Source organism: Nicotiana tomentosiformis, chromosome 11, assembly GCF_000390325.3.
Source record: "Nicotiana tomentosiformis chromosome 11, ASM39032v3, whole genome shotgun sequence".
Taxonomy (NCBI): domain Eukaryota; kingdom Viridiplantae; phylum Streptophyta; class Magnoliopsida; order Solanales; family Solanaceae; genus Nicotiana; species Nicotiana tomentosiformis.
The window spans coordinates 84,751,546-84,772,317 of record NC_090822.1 but is presented as its reverse complement, the minus strand read 5'-3'; the positions used below and the strand labels follow the sequence as shown (position 1 = coordinate 84,772,317).

At 38.4% G+C, this 20,772-nt stretch overlaps 3 protein-coding genes across 3 annotated transcripts; 2 read left to right on the top strand and 1 right to left on the bottom strand.

Moving 5' to 3' along the window:
* The first annotated feature begins 6,849 nt into the window (after nt 1-6,849).
* LOC138901778 (microtubule-associated protein 70-1) lies at nt 6,850-7,975 on the top strand. Its single transcript, XM_070189568.1, has 5 exons — nt 6,850-6,939; nt 7,025-7,195; nt 7,280-7,450; nt 7,570-7,725; nt 7,823-7,975. The coding sequence occupies exons 2-5, from the start codon at nt 7,067-7,069 to the stop codon at nt 7,973-7,975; spliced, it is 609 nt and encodes a 202-aa protein (XP_070045669.1). The 5' UTR covers nt 6,850-6,939; nt 7,025-7,066.
* Nucleotides 7,976-8,119: 144 nt separating this feature from the next.
* LOC138900854 (microtubule-associated protein 70-3-like) lies at nt 8,120-9,643 on the top strand. The gene is made up of 2 exons (XM_070188489.1): nt 8,120-9,283; nt 9,416-9,643. The coding sequence occupies exons 1-2, from the start codon at nt 9,022-9,024 to the stop codon at nt 9,538-9,540; spliced, it is 387 nt and encodes a 128-aa protein (XP_070044590.1). The 5' UTR covers nt 8,120-9,021; the 3' UTR covers nt 9,541-9,643.
* A 1,328-nt stretch (nt 9,644-10,971) lies between these two features.
* Nucleotides 10,972-12,354, bottom strand: LOC117276254 (uncharacterized). The gene is made up of 2 exons (XM_070189567.1): nt 11,703-12,354; nt 10,972-11,483 (listed from the first exon to the last, which is right to left on the bottom strand). The coding sequence occupies exons 1-2, from the start codon at nt 12,352-12,354 to the stop codon at nt 10,972-10,974; spliced, it is 1,164 nt and encodes a 387-aa protein (XP_070045668.1).
* Nucleotides 12,355-20,772: the final 8,418 nt, after the last annotated feature.

The window sequence follows — 20,772 nt, the reverse complement described above, 5'->3', positions numbered from 1 at the left end:
ACAACGAAGCTAGAAATGTGGTGGCATTTTTGAAAAAGAACATCTTCACAAGGTTTGGTACTCCGTGGGCTATTATAAGTGATGGGGGGTCGCATTTTTGCAACAAAGCTTTTGATACCTTGCTTAGAAAGTATTGGGTCACTCACAAAGTCACGACCCTCTATCACCCTTAAGAAAGCGGACAAGTGGAAGTCTCCAACCGAGAGATCAAGAGTATTTTGTCAAAAATAGTGAATGCCAACCGGACGGATTGGTCAAAGAAACTTGATGATGCTTTATGAGCTTATAGGATGGCTTACAAAACACCGATTGGGATGTCTCCATACCGGTTAGTGTTTGGAAAAGCTTGTCACCTTCCGGTGGAACTTGAGCACAAGGCCATGTGGGCTTTGAAGAAGCTAAATCTTGAGTGGGATATCGCCTCGAACTTAAGGGTGGCACAATTGAATGAGCTAGATAAATTTCGGTACCATGCATATACAAGTTCATCCTTATACAAGGAGAAGATGAAGTACCTCCATTACAAGTACATTCAGAACAAGGAGTTTAAAGAAGGTGATCTTGTGTTATTGTTCAATTCTCGGTTACGGATGTTTCCGGGAAAGTTGAAGTCTAAATGGAGTGGCCTGTTTGAAGTTGTGAGTGTGACACCCTTTGGTGCATTGGACTTGAAGAATAAAAATGATGAAGTGTTTAGAGTCAATGGTCACCGGGTGAAGCACTATCTGATAAAAGTTGGTGATGGCCACGTAGTGGTAGTGATTCATTTCAAGTGATTGATGGTAATCTGCGTCGGGCCGCGATGTTAAATCAGGCGCTTCTTGGGAGGCAACCCATGTTTCATTTTATTTTCCTTTTTCTTCTTCTTTAGATAGATCTTGTTTTGTGCTAACTATTTTTGAAGTGTGTTGCAGGAATGAGTGTGCTTTGCAGGAACTGTGCTCAGGAAAAGTGGCAAAGTGTGAAAAAAAGTGCGAACCGCATAATTTTAAAGGCCACAGCAGAAAGGGATCTGCGGCCGCAAAATTCTTGTTGCTGCCGCACAACTGGAGAACAGAAATTGCAAACTCTCTGAAGTTGTGCATGTCAGAGAAATGGCCAAAGTGCGACCGCACAAAAATATGTGGCCGCACTCAAAAATGTGCGGACCGCAAATCATCAAAAAGGTAATTTGTAACAGGTAAATGAGTGCGGACCGCACACAAAATTGTGCGGCCCCACTCAGCTCTTGAGTCCTTGCCCTAAACGGCCAACTATAAATAGTCCCTTCTCACCACTGTTCAAACTTTACGAACTCTGAACATTTGACACTAGGGCAAGCACAGTGCACTCAATTGATTCAAGCATCTCGCTCTCATTTCATCATCTTTGATTCTTCCTTGCATGACTACATTACTAACAATGGTTAGATCATGGGGACGAGGTGATATATCCAAGGGGAGGGGTGAACCCTCCCGAGGCCGAGGCAGGGGTACCCTACCACTCTTCGTCAAAAAGAGATATCTAAAAAGGCAACTGCAGGGTGAGGTAGGGCTACAGAGCCCTATGAGTCAAGTTCATACATCCCGTCTAGGGAAGCATCAGAGGGCCACTCAATGGAAGAACGGTCTGATGCCCAATCTCAGCCACAGCAATTTCCAGGGAGATACCAGCTCCGAAATGAGCCTTCCACCTCAGCAAGCACTTCTGAGGGTTCGGATGATAACAGTCAGGGTTCAGAACCCTCATCTACTCATGCCTCCTCCGCACCAGTCACAGTTGATGATGATGATGATATTCCGGATGACGGTCGAGGGGGTGATACCAGAGTTTTCAACCTCGATAGGTCAAAAAAAAAGGAAATTTGGAAAGATAGATTCGTGAGCCTGACCGCTTTCACCAGGTTTCGAGAGTGGTTGCCTCAGAGATCGCTCATACTGCGTCATTTGCTTTTGAAAGACTTGTATAGGTACAATACAAATGTGGCAAAACAGTTTCGGGAGAGAAAAGGGTGGACATGGTTCACTAAAAGGGTGGTGGATTCCAAGGATCACTTAGTCCGGGAGTTCTACGCCAATGTGGCGCACGTAAGAAGGGGACTAAGGTGAGGAACTTGAAAGTACGATTTGATCAGATCACCCTGAACACTTATTTGGGGCTCGAGGATTTGGAGCCGGTGCAGTATTTAGAGAAGTTCGCAATGGGTGATGCAGCTCGCCCTTGACTAGCTGAGATACTAGCAGCTCCAGGACCACCACCACCATGGATCACAGCAGGGGTTCCCATTCAGCGGAACACCCTCAACTTTGAAGCAAATGGTGGCAAACATTTGTGTGCAGTCGCATAGACCCAAGCTGGAATGAAAACAATCTCCCAATACCTCGGGCAATCCTAGTTGCTTCCATCATGGTCGGGTACCCAATCAATGTGGGTGCCATCATGTCGGCCAACATGTCTTTGGTTGTCAGGTAGGGTAAAAGCTCATATCCATATCCCAACACTATCACGGAGTATCTCACAGATGCGGGGGTGGAGCCCAAGAGCTTTGATACGAAGGTTAGGGATAAGAAGCTCTTCTCCTGGTACTCTCTGAAGGACCCAAGGAACCCGAAGAACAAGGGTAAGTTGACTACTACCGTAGGCTAGTCTGATGAGCCGTCGGTGGTAGTTGCAGATTGAGCTGCCATGCCTTCTACGGTAGCTATGCCTTCCACAGTAGCCGGGCCTTCTACCGATACAACTGCTATACCTCCACCTCCATCTTCAGGGCCATCAGTATCAGTGCCTTCCTCCTCTACTTATCCAATCTCGTCACTGCGAGTCTCCCAGACACTGGAGAGTCTCAAAAACTGGATGCAGATAGCTACTGCAAAGTTGTCTGACCTATCTAGTGTTGTTATAGCTCAGACTTCTACCCCAGCACCCCAGCACCCTAGATTTCTCCGTCAATGGAGGAAACTTTGAAGAAAATATAGGAGAATCAGAAGACCATCATGGACACCTTGGTGGCACATGGGGGAGCAATTGAGGAGCTTGTGAAGCAGGTGAAGAAGATGAGGAAATCTCAGGCTTCAAGGAAATTAGCTGACAAATTGAGACGAGAGGTGACCAAGATAGCAGCCGCTGGAGATCTTCCATTTGACTTACTGATGGAGACAGATCCATCAGTACCAGAAGCACCAGTAGCACCAGTGGCATCAGGTGGCCAGTCTGAGGAGCCAGACCTCGCTGCCCACACTGCTGAGGCGGTGCTACAGATGTTCATCAACCCAGCTACTCCCCGAGTAGGGGATGATGAGATCCATTTAGAGGAGCCTGAGGGAGATGATGCTGCTATGGACATTGAGAACACATAGGGAGTCCTCTCTACTCTTTCCCTTCCTTGTTTTTATTTTGTTAAGCATTGAGGACAATGCTTATTTTTATTCAGGGGGGTGGAGTCTATTTTGACTTGAAATTTGACATTGGCTTGTAATAACTGATAACATTCTCTTTTTATTTTTACTTTCATTATGTACATATTCTTCTCTCTCAATTGATGTATATATTCTCTTTTTCTTTCTCAGTTTGTATATTCATTTATGCTTTCAGCAGTTTACTTCATAGCTTCTTTATTTTGTTTTCTCAGTAGTCAATGTTTAGTCTAATAGCTTCTTATTTACTTTAATAGCTTCTTTTTAATTTAGTAGTTTCTTTTCATTTTTAAGTGATCAATATAAGCCTTTGATTTTCTTAATGTCACGGTTCTTTCCAAAGGTGGGTTTTGTGTGAACCAGGTGACTCTTCCCAGCGATGGATGGTGTGATAACCTTCTTAAGGGATTGAGTCCGTTTTTTATGTTTAGGTAAGAACAGTAGTAATAATGAATAAAAGGACCTAATTTAGTCGAACTAGAAGAGTCAAGCATGCTTCACTTGGTACCAACATACTTAACTACATGCTTATGATTAAAAACAAGTTCTTGGAAAGAAATAGCTCTAGTTAGTGACCTTTTGACTCTTGTGTTGACTTAAGCAATCATCGAGTGATTTAGTTGAACCATTAGTGATTTTCAATCTCGAATATGGTTGTTGTGGGACCTCGACTCTATCCTCTTGAACAATCCAGCTGTGTGATAGGTAAGATGTTTTGTTGCAAGCATATGGTACTTAAAGTCGTACTTGTGACATTCTTTTGAGAGAGATGAGCGAACTTTTCACAAATCCTTGAAGTGAGTGCTACATTCTTAAGTGAGATATGCTAACGGAGAGTAGAGGAGGAGGAGTTTGGGATCCACAATGACCTACATCAAAGAGCGAACTTCCTTGATGAGTAAAGTCAATTCTTGATACTCTAGTATAGCATTAGAACTATTTGTGCTTAAAACATAAAATTATTGCCTTGTTGATAATTCATAAGTGCTGTGGGTACTTGTTGGTTCCAATTGATGTGTGTTCGATTCACCTTAGATTAGTTGGAATAGCTCTTATCCTGTGGAGGTGGGAATTACCTTATTTACTTGAGGACAAGCAAAAGCTTAAGTTTGGGGGAGTTGATAAGTGGGAATTTTGACTACTTATTAGCGACTTTTAACTTTCGTTTTAGTCCAAAAGTATCTAATTGTATTCTCGAAAACTGATGAAATATGCTTACCTGTAGGAGTATTAGAAAATGAGCCACTACGATGAAATCCAACTCAAGGAGGAGTGATCTTAACAAGGACAAAAATCAGGCACAGAATTTCAAGTGCGGACCGCAGATTTCAATCTGCAACCGCAGAATGTGAAGGAAAATCAACAGAGCCCCAGTGCAAAGTGCAGACCGCACAATTATTGTGCGGCCGTAGAAGCTACATAAGAGCCAAAGTTCAGAGAGTTTCATTTCAATCTCAAGAAGAAATATGAACCACATAATAATTGTTCAGCCGTAGAAACAGTTATGTGACCGCACTCGGGAAATGTGCGGTCCGCAGTAGAGCCCAGTGCGGCTGCACCTAGAATTGCGCGGACCATAGAACATGAGAGATACGGCCGCAATCCAGAATTGTGCGGCCGCAGAGTCAATTCCTATAAAGATCTGAAGAGAAGTGCAGATCGCACATATAATTGAGCGGCTGTAGAACCTCTGAAAGGGCAATGTTATCCGAAAATTCCAGTTTTGTATAAATAGACTACTTTCATGAAATTAGGTCAAGTTTGGAATATTGAAAGTACTGTAGCTGTTTTTCTTTACCCCTTTAGGCAACTTTAGCTTATTTTGGTGATTTAGCATTGGATATTTATCTTTTAATCTTGCAATATGAGTTTTATCATCTTTTCTTCTCTATATTCCTTTATACCCATTATGAGTAGCTAGATTTTTAGCTAGGGTTGTGACCCAATCCTAGTGTGTGAACCTAATGGGTATTTGATTTATGGGTTGTTTATGGTTGGGTGTTTAGTTGTTTTGTTCGAAATTGAAGAAGCTCTGTTGTCAAGACTCAAGCCCTAATCGCGACCCTTTTGTTAAAGCCTTTGCCCATTTTTTTTTTTTTTTTTTTAAAATAAGCGACGCTACAGTAGCATCTCGCGACACTGTCGCCTCTCGTTACACAAGTAGAGGCGAGCTCAATTTTGAAACGCAACACAACACAGGGAAAGTGGCGACACTGCCTCGCCTCACGCTATTAGCGCTGAGGCGAGCGCTATTTATAACACTGATCTAACTCCTAATGTGCTAATAAGACTATTATTATCAACTTCAACACTAATATCCAAACACATTAATGCTTATTTATAAGATCAGGTTCAATACCTAAGAGTGTTTTTCAACACTTGATGCTTCTCAGTTACTTTTAATCAACTAACCGAACAGTAGTATGTGAGTTATTGAGTATGCGCAAACGAAGAGGAAGTAAGAAAGTGATACCATTTTCACTTTTGAGGCCTAAAAAACTGAGTTCAAAGGTCAAGTACAATCACAGCTGAAAATTGTTTAATAAAGAGTGGCGTTGACTAAGAGAAGCATTGACTGTGAAGTGAAAAATAACTGCATTCTCTAAGTTTGACAAGAATTGTAGGAGTTGAAACAACTAGGACAGAGGACAAAATTTTGCTATGACTGATTGACTGTCTTGTTTCAGAAAAGAGTTTATGTTTTGTGCAATAACAGTGTATAAATTTTTCACACCATCAGCCATCAGGTTAAGCTGATACAATAATATGTAACTCATCATAAAAAACTGTGTATGGTAACTTGATAAATAGGCTAATAACTTTCTATAACCAGTTAAAATAAACTATTGATGTAAAATTTTATATAACACTGTCAGTGTATGTAAATAAAATTCTTCAGAAAAATATATGGTAAAAGCATAGAATTCTAACTGTAATTCTTATTTCTGTTTCTGGTGCCTTCAATATCTATCAGTCGGTTTCTCATCTAAAATTTACCATTTTGGAAAAAAGTCTTGTTTGATTGAGATTTTCTGTTATGTAACTGGATTTACTTTTGGTTTTTGTCTTAGTTTAGGAGCAACAGGATGCTGTTCATATTATTTGGATTCAAAATTTGAGGATTCATTAAAAAACCATTTAAGGAAATTGCAGTATTACTTAGATCTTAGTATTATCTACATCATCATACTTCTTTTTCTTTGCCCTTTTTGGGCATCTTGTTCCAAAATAAGAATAGCTTGTATAAATTCCACATCAATTTTTGAATACTGCAATGTACTCTTCATTGATGAGCAAGTCTAGCTTAGTAATGCAATCACATTGTTTTTTGGCAACATAGTTCTAGTGGTACCGTTGCATATTTGTCCCTTTAGGCACTTTGAGTTCGGTATATATGATGAATTCTACTGTGCTAATTTTAGAGCTATTCATTAGTGCTAAGAACGAGGCTGATACAGTTAATTGTTTTATATGATATTAGCTTACGGCCGAGTTGTCAAGGGTTGACGAGAAGCTCAAGCTGACAGAATCTCTTCTGGAAAGCAAGGTGCTATCTCGAACTCTTCCCTGTATTTTTTTTTTTTTTTTTTTGATGTGCTTTCATAACTGTGGATACAATTCTTGCTTGGCAGAATCTTGAAATTAAGAAAATTAATGAAGAGAAAAAGGCATCCATGGCAGCTCAGTTTGCAGCAGAAGCCACCCTTCGAAGGGTTCATGCTGCTCAAAAAGACGATGATATGCCTCCAATTGAAGCCATTCTTGCACCCTTGGAGGCTGAACTCAAGCTTGCTCGTCAGGAGGTCTGTGGCAGTATTTCGCATCTGGCTGTGATTATGTATGTCCTCACCTCATAGAACTCATTCTCTGGCCTATCTTCTCCCTAGATTACAAAGCTACAAGATGATAATAAAGCACTGGACCGTCTTACTAAGTCAAAAGAGGCAGCTCTACTTGATGCTGAGAGAACTGTGCAGTCAGCATTAGCAAAGGCTTCTATGGTGGATGACCTTCAGAACAAGAACCAGGAATTGATGAAACAGATAGAAATATGCCAGGTACGTTGATCACAGAAATGGTGCTTCTGCTGTTATGAATGTTAGACCACCTTGTTGTTATTCTTTTAATTTCTAAATCATCCTTCTTTAACTATGTTTTTCTTACAAACATACATCAGGAAGAAAATAAAATACTGGACAGAATGCATAGACTAAAGGTTGCAGAGGTTGAAAAGCTTACCCAAACTGTACGTGAGCTTGAAGAGGCTGTTCTTGCTGGCGGTGCTGCTGCTAATGCTGTCCGGGATTACCAACGAAAAGTTCAAGAGATGAATGTAATTCATCCTAGCAAGACTTCAATAATATATATACTAAGTAGTTTTTATGTGGACAACCCCTAAATTAGAATGCTTCTACTTATCTATTCTACAGGAAGAAAGAAAAACTCTTGACCGGGAGCTAGCACGTGCCAAGGTAACCGCTAACAGGGTTGCAACCGTGGTTGCTAATGAGTGGAAAGATGCCAATGATAAAGTAATGCCTGTTAAACAGTGGCTTGAAGAAAGGAAGTTTCTACAGGTTTGATGGTTTTCCATGACTTTGCTCTATAAGATAGTCATAGGGGCATCTTATCCTAATAGAGCTGAATGTTTTCTGAATAAAGTAAATGAGCTTATAAGAAAAATCAAATTATGGTGGATGTCTACTCTTCCTTCATGATCTTCTCAAATGCTTAATGACATATTCAATGACATATTTTTATGCTTAATGACATATTTAATGACATATTTTTTTCTACTTTTCATGCCTATATAAAAGCCTTGTAATAGATAAGAAAATACACACAATTGAAAAAGAAAATCTCTTCCTTCTCTCTATCTCCATTTCTTGTTCATGTTTTACTAAATTGCTTTTATTTTATAACATGTCTTGTTCATGTTTTATTAAGTTGCTTTTATTTTATAACAAGATTGTTTAACTGACTTCTAGTTTAACAATTGCAGAATTATAAACTAAGAAAAAATAATATAAAATGACAATGCTTATTAACTCATCAAATTGTTCAATTGCCGATCAAAAAAGAAAATCAACATGCACTAAGCGTTTAGATGTTAATTTAATATTTTGTAACATAACTTCAATTAATATAAATAAATAAAAATGCTAACAACAATAACAAACAACAACAATAATATATATAACTTAAATTAATAAAAATGCCAACTTAAAGTTAAATTAGTACTTAGTAGTATGAAATTTCAGAAGTAAGAAAAACATTACAACACACCCAACAAGTCACAAAGTCGCTCTCCTATTGTCTCTCTCTCAATCTCAATCCCCACTAGCAAATTGTCTAGAGAGATAAACAAACCCCAAAATCGCACCATTTTCAACTCTCTCTCTCTCTCTCTCTCTCTCTCTCTCTCTCTCTCACACACACACACACAGAGTTCTATTTTGAGCTTAACACTGAAGAGATAGCAACGCAGCATTTTTGAACTCCACACACACAGAGACACTTTCCCTTAAATAATACATACTATAAGTATAGACATAATCATCTGTTTATATACATTTTGTTGTATGTATGAATTATTCAGCGGAAGTGAGCTTACTGTAATAATAGAGAAATGTACAGATCGGAGCTGACGGAGGTTTCCGGCGAGGAAAGGTCGCCGGAGGTGTGTTCCGGCAATAACAGCGGTAATGTGCGACCGACGACGAGTGAAACAGTTTCGCCGTTGACAGTATCAGCTTCGTTCAAGGAAGGGAAGACTTACCGAAGAAGAACGTCGATGAGGCCAAGCCTTGACGCAGACGAGTTCTTAAACCTTCTCCACGGGTCGGATCCGTTGAAGTTGGAGCTTAATCGACTGGAGAATGAAGTAAGAGGTCTGTATTGTTAGCTGGATCCAATGTGATTTAGTGGCTAGCTGTGTCCTTCTTTTCTGAATTTTTAATTTTAATCTTTTTGTTGCTTTTTACAGTTTTTTATTGATACGGTGTGTGAATGTGTCATTGTAGATAAGGACCGGGAATTATGTGAGGCTCAGGCGGAGATCAAGGCGTTGAGGTTCTCAGAGCGCTTACGAGAAAAGGCTGTTGAAGAGGTTTTGATTTTTTTGTATATCTACCTTCTTACAATGTGACATGATTTCAAAATACTACCTCAGTCCCAATTTATGTAATGTTGATTGAGTGGACACATAATTTAAGGAGGAACCAAAAACTGTTTAAACTTGTGGTGCGAAACTAGCCAGAAACATTTGTTTGATATTAATTCACGTAACTAAGGATAAATTGGGAAATTTAAATTTAAATTATTTCTAAATTTAGAAGTGTGTCAATCCTTGTGGGACAAACTAAAAAACAAAAAGTGTCACATAAAATGGAAGATAGGGATATTTTGATGCAATTTAGGTATCTAACTCAGTATTTTGGATAGCGTGCGGCGACAAATAGCGACGAGGGCCCGCTTCACTGAGGCGAGAGGCACGCAGCGAAGCGCTCGCCTTTTTGATGTGAAGAGACAATTTATACAAAAACTTTATATATATATATATATATATATATATATATATATATATATATATATATATATATAAAACTAAAAATTCAACAAATACTAGATAGTCATAGTAGATTCATAAACTAAAGTCTAAAAGTCTAAAACAAGCAACATATATTCTTCTTCAAGATTTTCAAATTCTAGAACTTCATGAATGTTAGCATTATATTGGCTATCATCTTCTTCATCCTCGGAGTCTTCATCAATTAGGGACCGATTTGAACTTGCTATTCCTTTTTCCTTGTAATTTGAACTTGAAGAACTCCCTCTAAGACCATAGATATTTTCCTCAACTCCAGCCGCCATAGAAATAGTACCCCAATCAAGATCATCTCCTACATACACTTGTTCATCTTCATGATTTTGGGAGGCTCCAGTTAACCATTCATTTGCCTCGTCAATGTTATCCAGCAAAATTGGATCAATGGTATCGTGAGCTTCATAACGTCGCCTCAATATTCTATTGTATTTAATATACACTAGATCATTGAGATGCGATAGCTCAAGCCTATTCCTTTTCTTGGAGTGAATCTGCGAATAAATTGTTTAGATTAATTAATAGATACTAATAATAATACAATATAGAATATATTAATATAATAAATCTGCTTCTTACATGCTCAAATACACTCCAATTTCTCTCGCATCCAGATGCACTACAAGTTAGGCTTAGTACTTTAATGGCAAACTTTTGCAAGTTTGGAGTTTGATGTCCAAATTGCATCCACTATTCAACTATAGAAAAATATTTTAAAAGTTAATAAGTATAAATCAAATAAATTAAATTAAAGTTATAAGGATATCTATATTAAAGTTAGTTACCTGGCGACCTTATGTTTCTGGCTCTAATGGCCGCCTGTGAACCAAATAGGCCCTTTGCTTGCAACCTACCAAACTCCTCCCCTATTTGATCTACCATCGCTGAATTGGGGATCAACTTTTCAAGACACTCATGGCATCCAATCCACATCTCTGAATCCAAAGTTTCATCTTTAGTGTTCTTGTAAAATAATCACGGGTTCAGAAGATGGCCTGCTGCATGCAAAGGACGATGGAGTTGATTCGACCACCTGCTATCAATAATCTCAAAAACTTTCTCATATTTCCTAATATCTCCCTCAAATGACGCTGTAATAGTCTTTTTGGCTCTATCCATAGCTTCATAAAGATAGCCCATTGGTGCGTTTCTCTCCCCATCTACCATACGAAGCACCCTAATCAAAGGACCACCAACTTTAAGAGCCCGAACGGCGTCATTCCAAAATGATGGAGAAATAAGAACTTTGACAGTTTCTTTCCCCGCAGCTTCCTTTGCATATCTATTATCTTTCCATTCATTTGAAAGAACTAGCTTTCTTAAGTTTTTCTTTTGCAAGTAAAAACTATGCAAAGTTAACAAAGCCGTTGCAAATCTAGTCTTGGCCGGTCTCACCAAATTTCTTTCATTTGTGAATTTCCTCATCAAATTCAACAACAACGGCCTCTGACTGATGTAAGAATATACCTTGACGGCCTTAGTGAAAACTGTAAAAGTAAAAATAACAATTTTATAGTTAATACTTAATACTTAATAGGATAGGACATAATAAGTATAAATAAAGATAAAGCTTTAAAGATAACTATATTAAAGTTACATGAAGCATATGAGTTTTCCTTGAATATGTCACCAAACATTAAGTTGATATAATGGGCAACACATGGAGTCCAATAAAATGTGTGGATACATAGCTTCCATCATCATACCCGTACTAACATTCTCACTAGCATTATCGGTAACAATTTGTACAACATTTTTCTTTCCAATTTTATCAATAGTCTTTCTAAACAAGCTGTACATTTTGCTTCCATCCGTAGAAGAGTTGCTAGCATCGTAAGATTTAAGAAAAACACTCCCTCTTGGAGAGTTCACCAACACATTTATGATCATTTTTTCATTCCGTTCTGTCCATTTATCCATCATAATGGAACATCCAAACTTGTTCCATTCCACTTTATGCTCCTCAATAATTTGGTCTATCTTCTTCACCTCTTTTTTAAGATGAGTTACTCTAATTTCATGATAACTAGGAGGCTTCATTCCTGGGCCATATTGTCCTACGACCCCAATGAATTTATCAAAAGTTTTGTAGTTAACACAGTTGAAAGGAAGCCCTGCATCATATATCCATGCTGCAAAGGCATTTACGGCGTGATTCCTCAAAATCTTCTTGGCTTCTAAACCTGAACCAGAATCACCTTTTCCCTTTTCTTGTTGTTTTGCCGAGAAACAAAGATTGAGAGGACCATTTGTCACCATACGTGCCGTCGTGGATGACCCACTAGAACTATTTGAAGATATCTTATGAGTTTTGGGGGGCGGAGGTCCCATTTCATCATCTTCATCAATTAGATTCATCGATGTTTCATAATTCATTTGAGTTCTTGTCACATTTTTCTTATCAACAAATGCTTTTACTTCCTCCCTAACCTCGGGCGGACAAAGAGGACATCGTATTATATTTTTAAATCCACCTATCAAATATTGCTTGTGACGAGTTATTCCACCATGATATATTTTTTCACAAAACACACATTTAATTGCGGATCTTGATGAGCCTTGTATAGTATAATTTCAAGCTATATCATTTCGTTTATTACTATCGAATGATGCCATTTCAACGTTGTTTTATAGAAAAAAAATTATCAAGTCAATATGCAATTAATTCTACTCTATAAGACTATAAGTCAATAATTGAAAAAACAGGGCAAACAAAACAGAATGAGCTACTGCCTCTGCAGTCTGCTCTGCCTCTGCCTCTGTTATTTTTGCTCGAAACAGAGCCTCTCGAAACAGAGCCTCTGTTATTTTGCCAAAACAGAGCCAAAAAAAAATTAAGAGAAGAAGAAAAAGGAAGGGAAGAGCCTCTGTATTTTGCTTGAAAAATAGAGCACAAAAACAAACCTCTGTTTCTGTTCTTCTTGACAAAAAACAGAGGAAAAAAATAGAAAGAAGAAGAGAAGAACAAGGAGAAAGAAGAAAGAAGAAAAAAGAAGAAGATGAAGAAAGAAAGGGAAATCAGAGAAGCATACCTGGTCTTTCAATGGCAGAAACTTGATGAAGAAGACGATGACACTTTTAACATACTTTATATAACTTACTATCATGGTCATGTGGTACCATATAAAATAAATACCTACACTATTATTTTTATCAAAACATCCATGTAAAATACATATATTTTCTCAACTTATAATTTTTCTAATCTCATATAAAGAGTAAAAATTCTCGTACGCTTAATTCTTAAAATGGTAAAAAGATAACCTTCTTTTCTTGTGAGAAAATAACTTCTATTTTTACAATAAAGAAAATCTCATAAACTTCTTATATTATGTGTATAATTTACCATATCCGAAAATATTAATAACTATATAAAATCATACTTTTAAAACATTTTCTATAATAAATGTTCCACTCAAAATAAATACCATATCAATATGAGGTTACCCAAAAGTATTCCAACTTCTTTCTGAATACCATCGACCAAAGGGCCCAACTGGGATTGAAAGTCAGTGCACCATTTATTCTAAAATGGTGATATCTAACAGTGAAAGAAACCAGTCCAAACTATAATCAAGTACTGCAAAATCACTAGAATCATCGGAAAGTTTCATAGACGAAATAGTAACAAAATAGTGCTGCCTCAACAACACTTCCAACATGAGAAACAAGGCGTCCAGTGAGACAAGGTGCCTATATTTCACAAGCTATCAGCTGTGGCTGCATCTACGAACAAAGAAAAGCAACAGTGACATGGACAAGAAAATGCTCAGCCGCAAATAACAAATCCGGCGGCGGTGGTGGCTAGAAACAGAATCCAGCGAGCCATAAATCCTAAAGGCCACAAATTATTTGCAACAATGAACTTTCGTAACTAATATGAAATTTCTGCCATGTATTTGAAGTTAGGATAGAATAGTAGTATCTATAGGTGTGGGCCTCACTTTGATTGATGACTTGGCCACATAACTCCACTAAATATGCCACCTCATTAAATGAACTTAGGAGTCATATTTTCCAAAGGCATTTGCTGCCAAATTTCTAACATCCCACGTGGATGTTACCCCCTTTAATTATACATAAATCTCACATAAATATTTATCCACAATTTCCTAATTAATTTGATAATTTTCCACTCAAATCAATAATTAACCAATTATTCATATAATTAAGATCTATCTCAAATTACTTATAATACTTCTCCTTCTCAATTACCATGATCTCGCACATTTAACCCGCCAAATTCCTCAAAATATCTTGTTAAACTTCTCATGAACATTCCAAATTATCAGCCACGGTCACATATTTGACCTTTTGTCGAGTAGTAAGTGGAACTCCTCGTAAAAACCTCATCAAAATCACGCAATCGCCAACCTATTCAAAGGAGTTAACCCACCTGTAGAAACTCCATACTGACATCTTCTAACGACGCTGCATTGGGTACAACTACCACGAATTCAGTAAACCCTCTGAAGCCCATACTCGTCCGCCAGGTGTAAAAGTCGGTTCATTCCCCATACACATCAACTGAAAGTCCGACAATACATTCCAAACTCGAAGTCATGTTGTATCCAAAATGATAATCAAATCTTCACACCCCTCTTCATTTCAAGCAAACTCCTTTCTACCATACTCAATGTTCCTCAGTATAGTAGCCACCATCCCAAATAAAATCTGTAGACCTAGTCACTTTCCACCATGCCTCCTACCACAGGTGCGTGGCTATCCTACCACAGAATCCATATACTACTCTACCACTCCCACTTCGGTCAAACCATCTCCTTTAAGCAACCTCTCGACCTCCTCTTTTCATACTTGACCTGCTAGTAATTCAACCACCGCGAGACACCTCCTTCCATGTCCTTCCTCATACTTCGCTGTCGAAATGTTGCCTCACATCAAATCCATACCTGTAGCACCCGAACTAATAAATTGCTACCAACTCTAAGCCTCCTCGGAGATCATCTCTCTCTATCTCTCGAGCTATCAGCATTAGAAATACAATTCGGTTCTAAACCGCTACACACCGCTATCTTTGACAACTGATCCTCAGGCACCATTTCACAACACCCTGCCCCGAAGGCAAAACCAAAGAAGACCATATCACCGGGGAACCCTATTGCATTCGAACAAGTACGATGACACCACATCACAAATGAGAATACCACCACGCTCAAACATATCAAGTCTCGTTTCTTCATCAACCAAGGCCTGAACATCCATAGTCCGATTTCCTTTCCTCCGCTAGAATTAAATGCCGAACTTCTAAATCATGCACCAAGAAATCCTCCTTTCAAGTCATTCACAACCTCGACACATAAACAAGCATCCTACCATTCCACTAGCACTATGTGATAACAACACATGAACATCATAGCAATCCGTGCACAGCCTCGAAATCATAGGAAATATAGATACTGAACTGAAACAAAGGACATTCTTCTGCAAGGTGACGATAATAGCCCGCCAGAACACGCAGGGAAAAACATCCTGCACTACGTCTGCAGTACCACTACAACTCCTCGATGCCCAATTGATAATAAGTGCTTCACGTCGCGTAAGATTGAGTAGGAAGGAAATAAAAACACAAGCCTCAGTAGAATCAAATAGCACGATGAGGGATCAAGAAGGGAAGTGCTCCTAACAGCCCTGTAGCCGCTCGAAGATAAGTACAGACATTTTCATACTGATCCGCAAGACTCTTCTAGACTTGCTCATGACTCGTGAGACCTAAGTGAACCTAACGTTCTGATACCAAGCTGTCACGACCAAAAATCCACTATAGGTCGTGATGGCGCCTAACACCGCCGTCAGGCAAGACAACGGTGATTGATCTATTTAACTACTCATTTTATTACTTTCGAAATCATAAGTTTTAATAAGAAAGGAAATTTACACTTTTAAATTAGCGGGAATGTACAAAATTTGTAGTTTGTAAGAGAAATAAGAGGCGATACTAATATATGAAACCGTAAGAATCAACTAGTATAACTCCAAAACCCGGTGTCACAAGTGCATAAGCATTTTTTTCTAAGGAGTATAATAATAATACAACATCTGTCTAGAATGTAAATGAGACAGGATAAAATGACTTGTACGATGGAGACTCGGTGGACTGCAATGCGTAGCCTGGAATGTAGCTCACATAAAGTCCCCTTAATAGGTGCGTCTATGCGCCAAGATGATCGCTCAATGAACCTGCCAAATCCTGCACATTTAGCGCAGAAGTGCAGCATGAGTACGTAAATCAACGCGTACCCAGCAAGTACCTAGCCTAACCCCGGAGAAGTAGTGACGAGGGGTCGACATCGATACTTACTAGAGGTTTAATGAAATAATATAATAACTCATAACAGATATCAAGTGCACAACGATAACGGGGTAAATCTATAAATTACATAATCTTCCAAATATTTACTTCAAAGTATGAATTTCTCAATCTTGTATTCTACCTTAACGGCTCAGAAAATGTCAAGTGCCAATATCAATGAATAAGGGACACCATATAAAATATCGGGTATTAGCAGAAAGAAAATCTCGTGAATGTTCGGACTACCAGTAATATAACGCACGATTATGCCGAGGTCGCTCGGCCCGATCCAGAATAATGTGCACATTGCTGAGGGTCGAGAGGCACGAACCATAGATGCATCTACTATACTGTTGAGGTGTTCGGCATGCTCCACAAGAAATGAAGGAAGTTATCGAATCACGAGACACGCGCTTACAATACAGTACTTGAGTGCAAGGTGAATATAATCCTTTACCGTTTCTCAAATAACTAGCCAACAACTCAAGGTGATAAGGCTCGGCCTAACATATATATGCATGTATTTCTAAATCAAATCAGTTATAATTTCAATTAATTAAGCCAGCGGGATGGATTCAAGTATTTCAAATATCACATGGTAAAGTCCTAAGCCCACCCGAACATTAACATTCTTTAGCTACGTACGAATTCTCGTCACCTCGTATGTACGTAGCACCCACAACTATTAGCACATAACAATTACACACCTAGGGGTAGTTTCCCCCTCACAAATTTAGACAGGAGACTTACCTCGCTCCGAAGTTCCAAAATCGGCTCCAACGCCTCTCTAACTCTTCAATTCAAGCCAAACGATCCGAAACTAGTCAAACATGGTACAAATCAATCAAAATATACTCCAATGCTTATAATTAACCTATTCATAACAATCCCCAACTCCGCTCTAAAAGTCAATAAAGTTAACCCTCGGGCCCACGTGCCCGAATTCTGAAAATATTCAAACATAAACTTTACCCATAATGCCAGGAACTCAAATATATAATTTATTCCAAATTCCATGTCCAATTTCATGGTCAAAATCTAAAATTACCAATTTTCTAGGTTTTCTATCAATATTCCAAATTTCTACAAATTCCCATGCTTAATCAATATATAAACCACTTACCCCATAATAGATGATGAAAATGGCACTTCAACATTGCTCCAAAATCGGCTCCCATGGACGAAATAAAGTGAAAATGGGCCAAACACCCATTTTTTTAAAAAACAACACTACCCAGAACATTCCGCTTCTGCGGACCAAAATGTCGCTTCTTCGGTTTCAATCTCGCTCCTGCGAGGATACAGGCCAGGTCGTCGGCCACTACTGGGGCCTTGATGCGCATCTGCGCCCCCGCTTCTATGATGCCCCACTCCGCAGGTGCGGTCCCTTTTCTGCAGTGAAACGACCGTATTTGCGGCCCCAGCATTGCCCAACAAAATCTGCTCATGCGCTTGCCTGGCCGCTTTTACGGTGTCGCACCTGCGGCCCCTTTTCCGTAGGTGCGATTGCACCAGTACTCAGGCCCTTCAGCAATACAACAAAGCTCCAAAGTGATCAGCGACTCATCCGAAATACACCAGAGGCCCCCGAGACCCCGTCCGAACTTACCAATAAGTTCCATAACATAACACGTACCTACTCGGGGTCTTAAATCAGACCTAACAAAATAAAATTGCTAATCGATGATCGAAACCTTTCTTTAAACTTTTTAACTTCGACGAACGCGTCCGAACCATACCAAAACATTCCGGAATGACGCCAAACTTTGCGGAGAATCCCAAACGAACATCAATAATACCAAAATCCACCGCAAACCAAACTTAGAAAATTCTAAAATATTCAAAATGCCAACTTTCCACAATCCACACTGAAATGCTCCCGGGTGACTCGATACTCAACCCAAACATACGCCTAAGTCCGAAATCATCATATGAACATATTGGAACCTTCAAATCCCAATTCCAAGGTCTTTACTCAAAAGTTAAACCTCAGTTAATTTTTCAAAGTTAAAGCTTCCAAAATTAGAATTTTCTTTCCAAATTTTGAACTTCCCAAAATTCAATTCCGACCACACGTACAAGTCATAATACCTGAAGTGAAACTACTAAAGGCCTCAAATTGCTGAAAGACATGCTAGATCTCAAAACAACTGGTCGGGTCAAGGCCCAATTCCATGGATGCAATGACATGAGATAGACATCCTTGAGTTCAAAACAAACACCAAATCTAGCCCATCAAGCTAGGCCCAACTCTTTCTTACCAATCAAGCTTAACCAACCAAACAAGTAGAGGTGTGGCTCGTTCCGGCACATCAGAGTTCACGAGGACTTTGCTAAATCTCGAGCAGTGCTCGTTGAAAGTGCAAGAGGGGGTGAATTGTCATTTTTTCATTTTATAGCTAAGTAGTTGACTAGTTTAACAATTAGTCGACTAGAAGTTGATGTAAGGTAAAAGCTAAAAATAGAATGTAAATGAAAAAATTAAATGACACCAAGTATTTTTATACTGGCTAGGATTTAATGTGATTTCTACTCCAGTCCCCTTGGGTTGCAAGAGGGTTCTCTCTTTAAAATTCCTTGAAAAACTTTTTACAAGTGTGCTGATGTTATTACGAACACCAACTGCCTTTTTGGTTCTAAGTAAACTCGTTGTATTTTGATACAATACCTCGCCAATATTTTTCTCTCTTTCTTCTCTGTACTAGTTACACAGTAAACCACACTCAGATTACAATGCTTGTTTAGAGTAGAACAAAGAGAATGTAGTTGGTTCGATCATAGTATGTTTCTTCTCTTGGTCATCTCACTATATATATACACTTTGAGGGATTTGCTTTGATTCTTGATTTTGGCATATATTGAGAGATTATATACCCCAAGGGAACCGATCCTTGGAATGAATTGTAGAATGATTCTTTCCAAAAATAAGTGTGGAACTTCCGTTGATTTGTCTTGACTGGTGGTCTTGATAAAGCTTCCCATCATTGAGCAAATCCTTCTTTCATTTGAACAACCTAAAATAGATTCCTTGATTTCGGGAGTCAACAGTCTTCCTTTAATAAGCGGATCTTCAGTGTGTTGATAGATAAATCAAGCGAATTCTAAGAAATCTCAATATCCTTTGATTTTGGTCCTTCATTTATTATCTTCCTTCATACAGACTGTCAGAATTTAGAGGATCTTTTTCTTCTTTTTCTTTTCTCCTTCCTTTCTTGTCTTCCTTCTTAGATATTTGACAATCTTCCTTTTCGTTGCTCATTCCTTGCCTTTGCTCCTTCTTTTCTGTTGCTCTTTTAGTGTTCCTACAAGCACAAATATGTTATTTTCCATCATTAAAACTTGGATCTAACAATCTCCCCCTTTTTGATGATGACAAAATAACAAAATAAAAGCAGTGTACTTCCCTGTATGTTAGTTGACTCTTAGTCTGATGTAGTCAACTCCCCCTCAACTGAGCATCAGTTTGCTTCCCTGTATGTTAGTCGACTCCCACTCAATTGGGCAGCCAAAAAATGTTTTTGTTCCTTTAATTTTTACCTATAATCTTCTCCCCCTTGTGGTGTGTTCTTCTTCCTCTATGAAATTCTAATCAAAACTTCCTCTCTTAATACAATTTTGATACATATCAACAACTTTATGTAAAAAGATAATATTTATAACTTAAATACAAATTTCATACAACGATTCATACATTATACAAGTATTTTCAACTTTCATACAACATGCAAATAAAAAATATATATAATTACAATAGAATACAACTAAATACAATTTACATATAATTTTAATACAATTTCGTAAGTATATTGTATGACATGTGTTCTTCTTCTTCTTCTTCTTCTTCTTCTTCTTCTTCTTCGAGTTTCAATCTGAAATTCAGCCAAAATCAAGTCTAATCTTCACCAAACACCCTTGAGTAGGTAAACTTTCTAATCTAGGGTTTGATATAACCTACTAGAGGATGATTTTCTACTACGTTTAATATAGATTTGCCTTTGATTTTTCTCTACTTGTTCAACCATATGTTTATTTTTGTTGATTGAATGGCCATCAACTGACTGTGCCTATTTAGTGTGTATATTTCTCGAGAGAGAGTACACATTTATGTAGTCGTTGAACAACATCACTCCTAACGTATGTGAGAGATCAATACAGAGGGTTTAAAGGAGGGATTAGAGATAACGAAACCTTGGTGTGATTGTAGTGAGTGGTGAGTTAGTGCCAACTAGCGTAGTTCGAGAGAATATGTCTAGTAAATTATGAAAGTTGCTCGAGAGAGAATTACGACGCTCGAAGTACTCAAGATCGGTAGATAATACTTAGGCGAAATTATAGAAGACATAGCGGGAATGATTCCGACAATTGGAGAAATCATAACTCTAGACCTCCTTAATCTATTCTCCAACCCTTATTATCTTTAGTTATTAATCTACTAGTTTAATTTATTAGTTAATTAGATATAAGAA

Bases quoted from the DNA above. Each gene is read 5' to 3' on its own strand.
- LOC117276254 (XM_070189567.1), bottom strand. From the start codon at position 12,354: ATGAATCTAATTGATGAAGATGATGAAATGGGACCTCCGCCCCCCAAA. The intron at 11,484-11,702 runs GTATGATGATGG...TTACTTTTACAG, and splicing joins TAGTGAGAATGTTAGTACGG to TTTTCACTAAGGCCGTCAAG.
- LOC138900854 (XM_070188489.1), top strand. From the start codon at position 9,022: ATGTACAGATCGGAGCTGACGGAGGTTTCCGGCGAGGAAAGGTCGCCG. The intron at 9,284-9,415 runs GTCTGTATTGTT...GTGTCATTGTAG, and splicing joins ACTGGAGAATGAAGTAAGAG to ATAAGGACCGGGAATTATGT.
- LOC138901778 (XM_070189568.1), top strand. From the start codon at position 7,067: ATGGCAGCTCAGTTTGCAGCAGAAGCCACCCTTCGAAGGGTTCATGCT. The intron at 7,196-7,279 runs GTCTGTGGCAGT...TCTTCTCCCTAG, and splicing joins TCAAGCTTGCTCGTCAGGAG to ATTACAAAGCTACAAGATGA. The intron at 7,451-7,569 runs GTACGTTGATCA...AACATACATCAG, and splicing joins AACAGATAGAAATATGCCAG to GAAGAAAATAAAATACTGGA.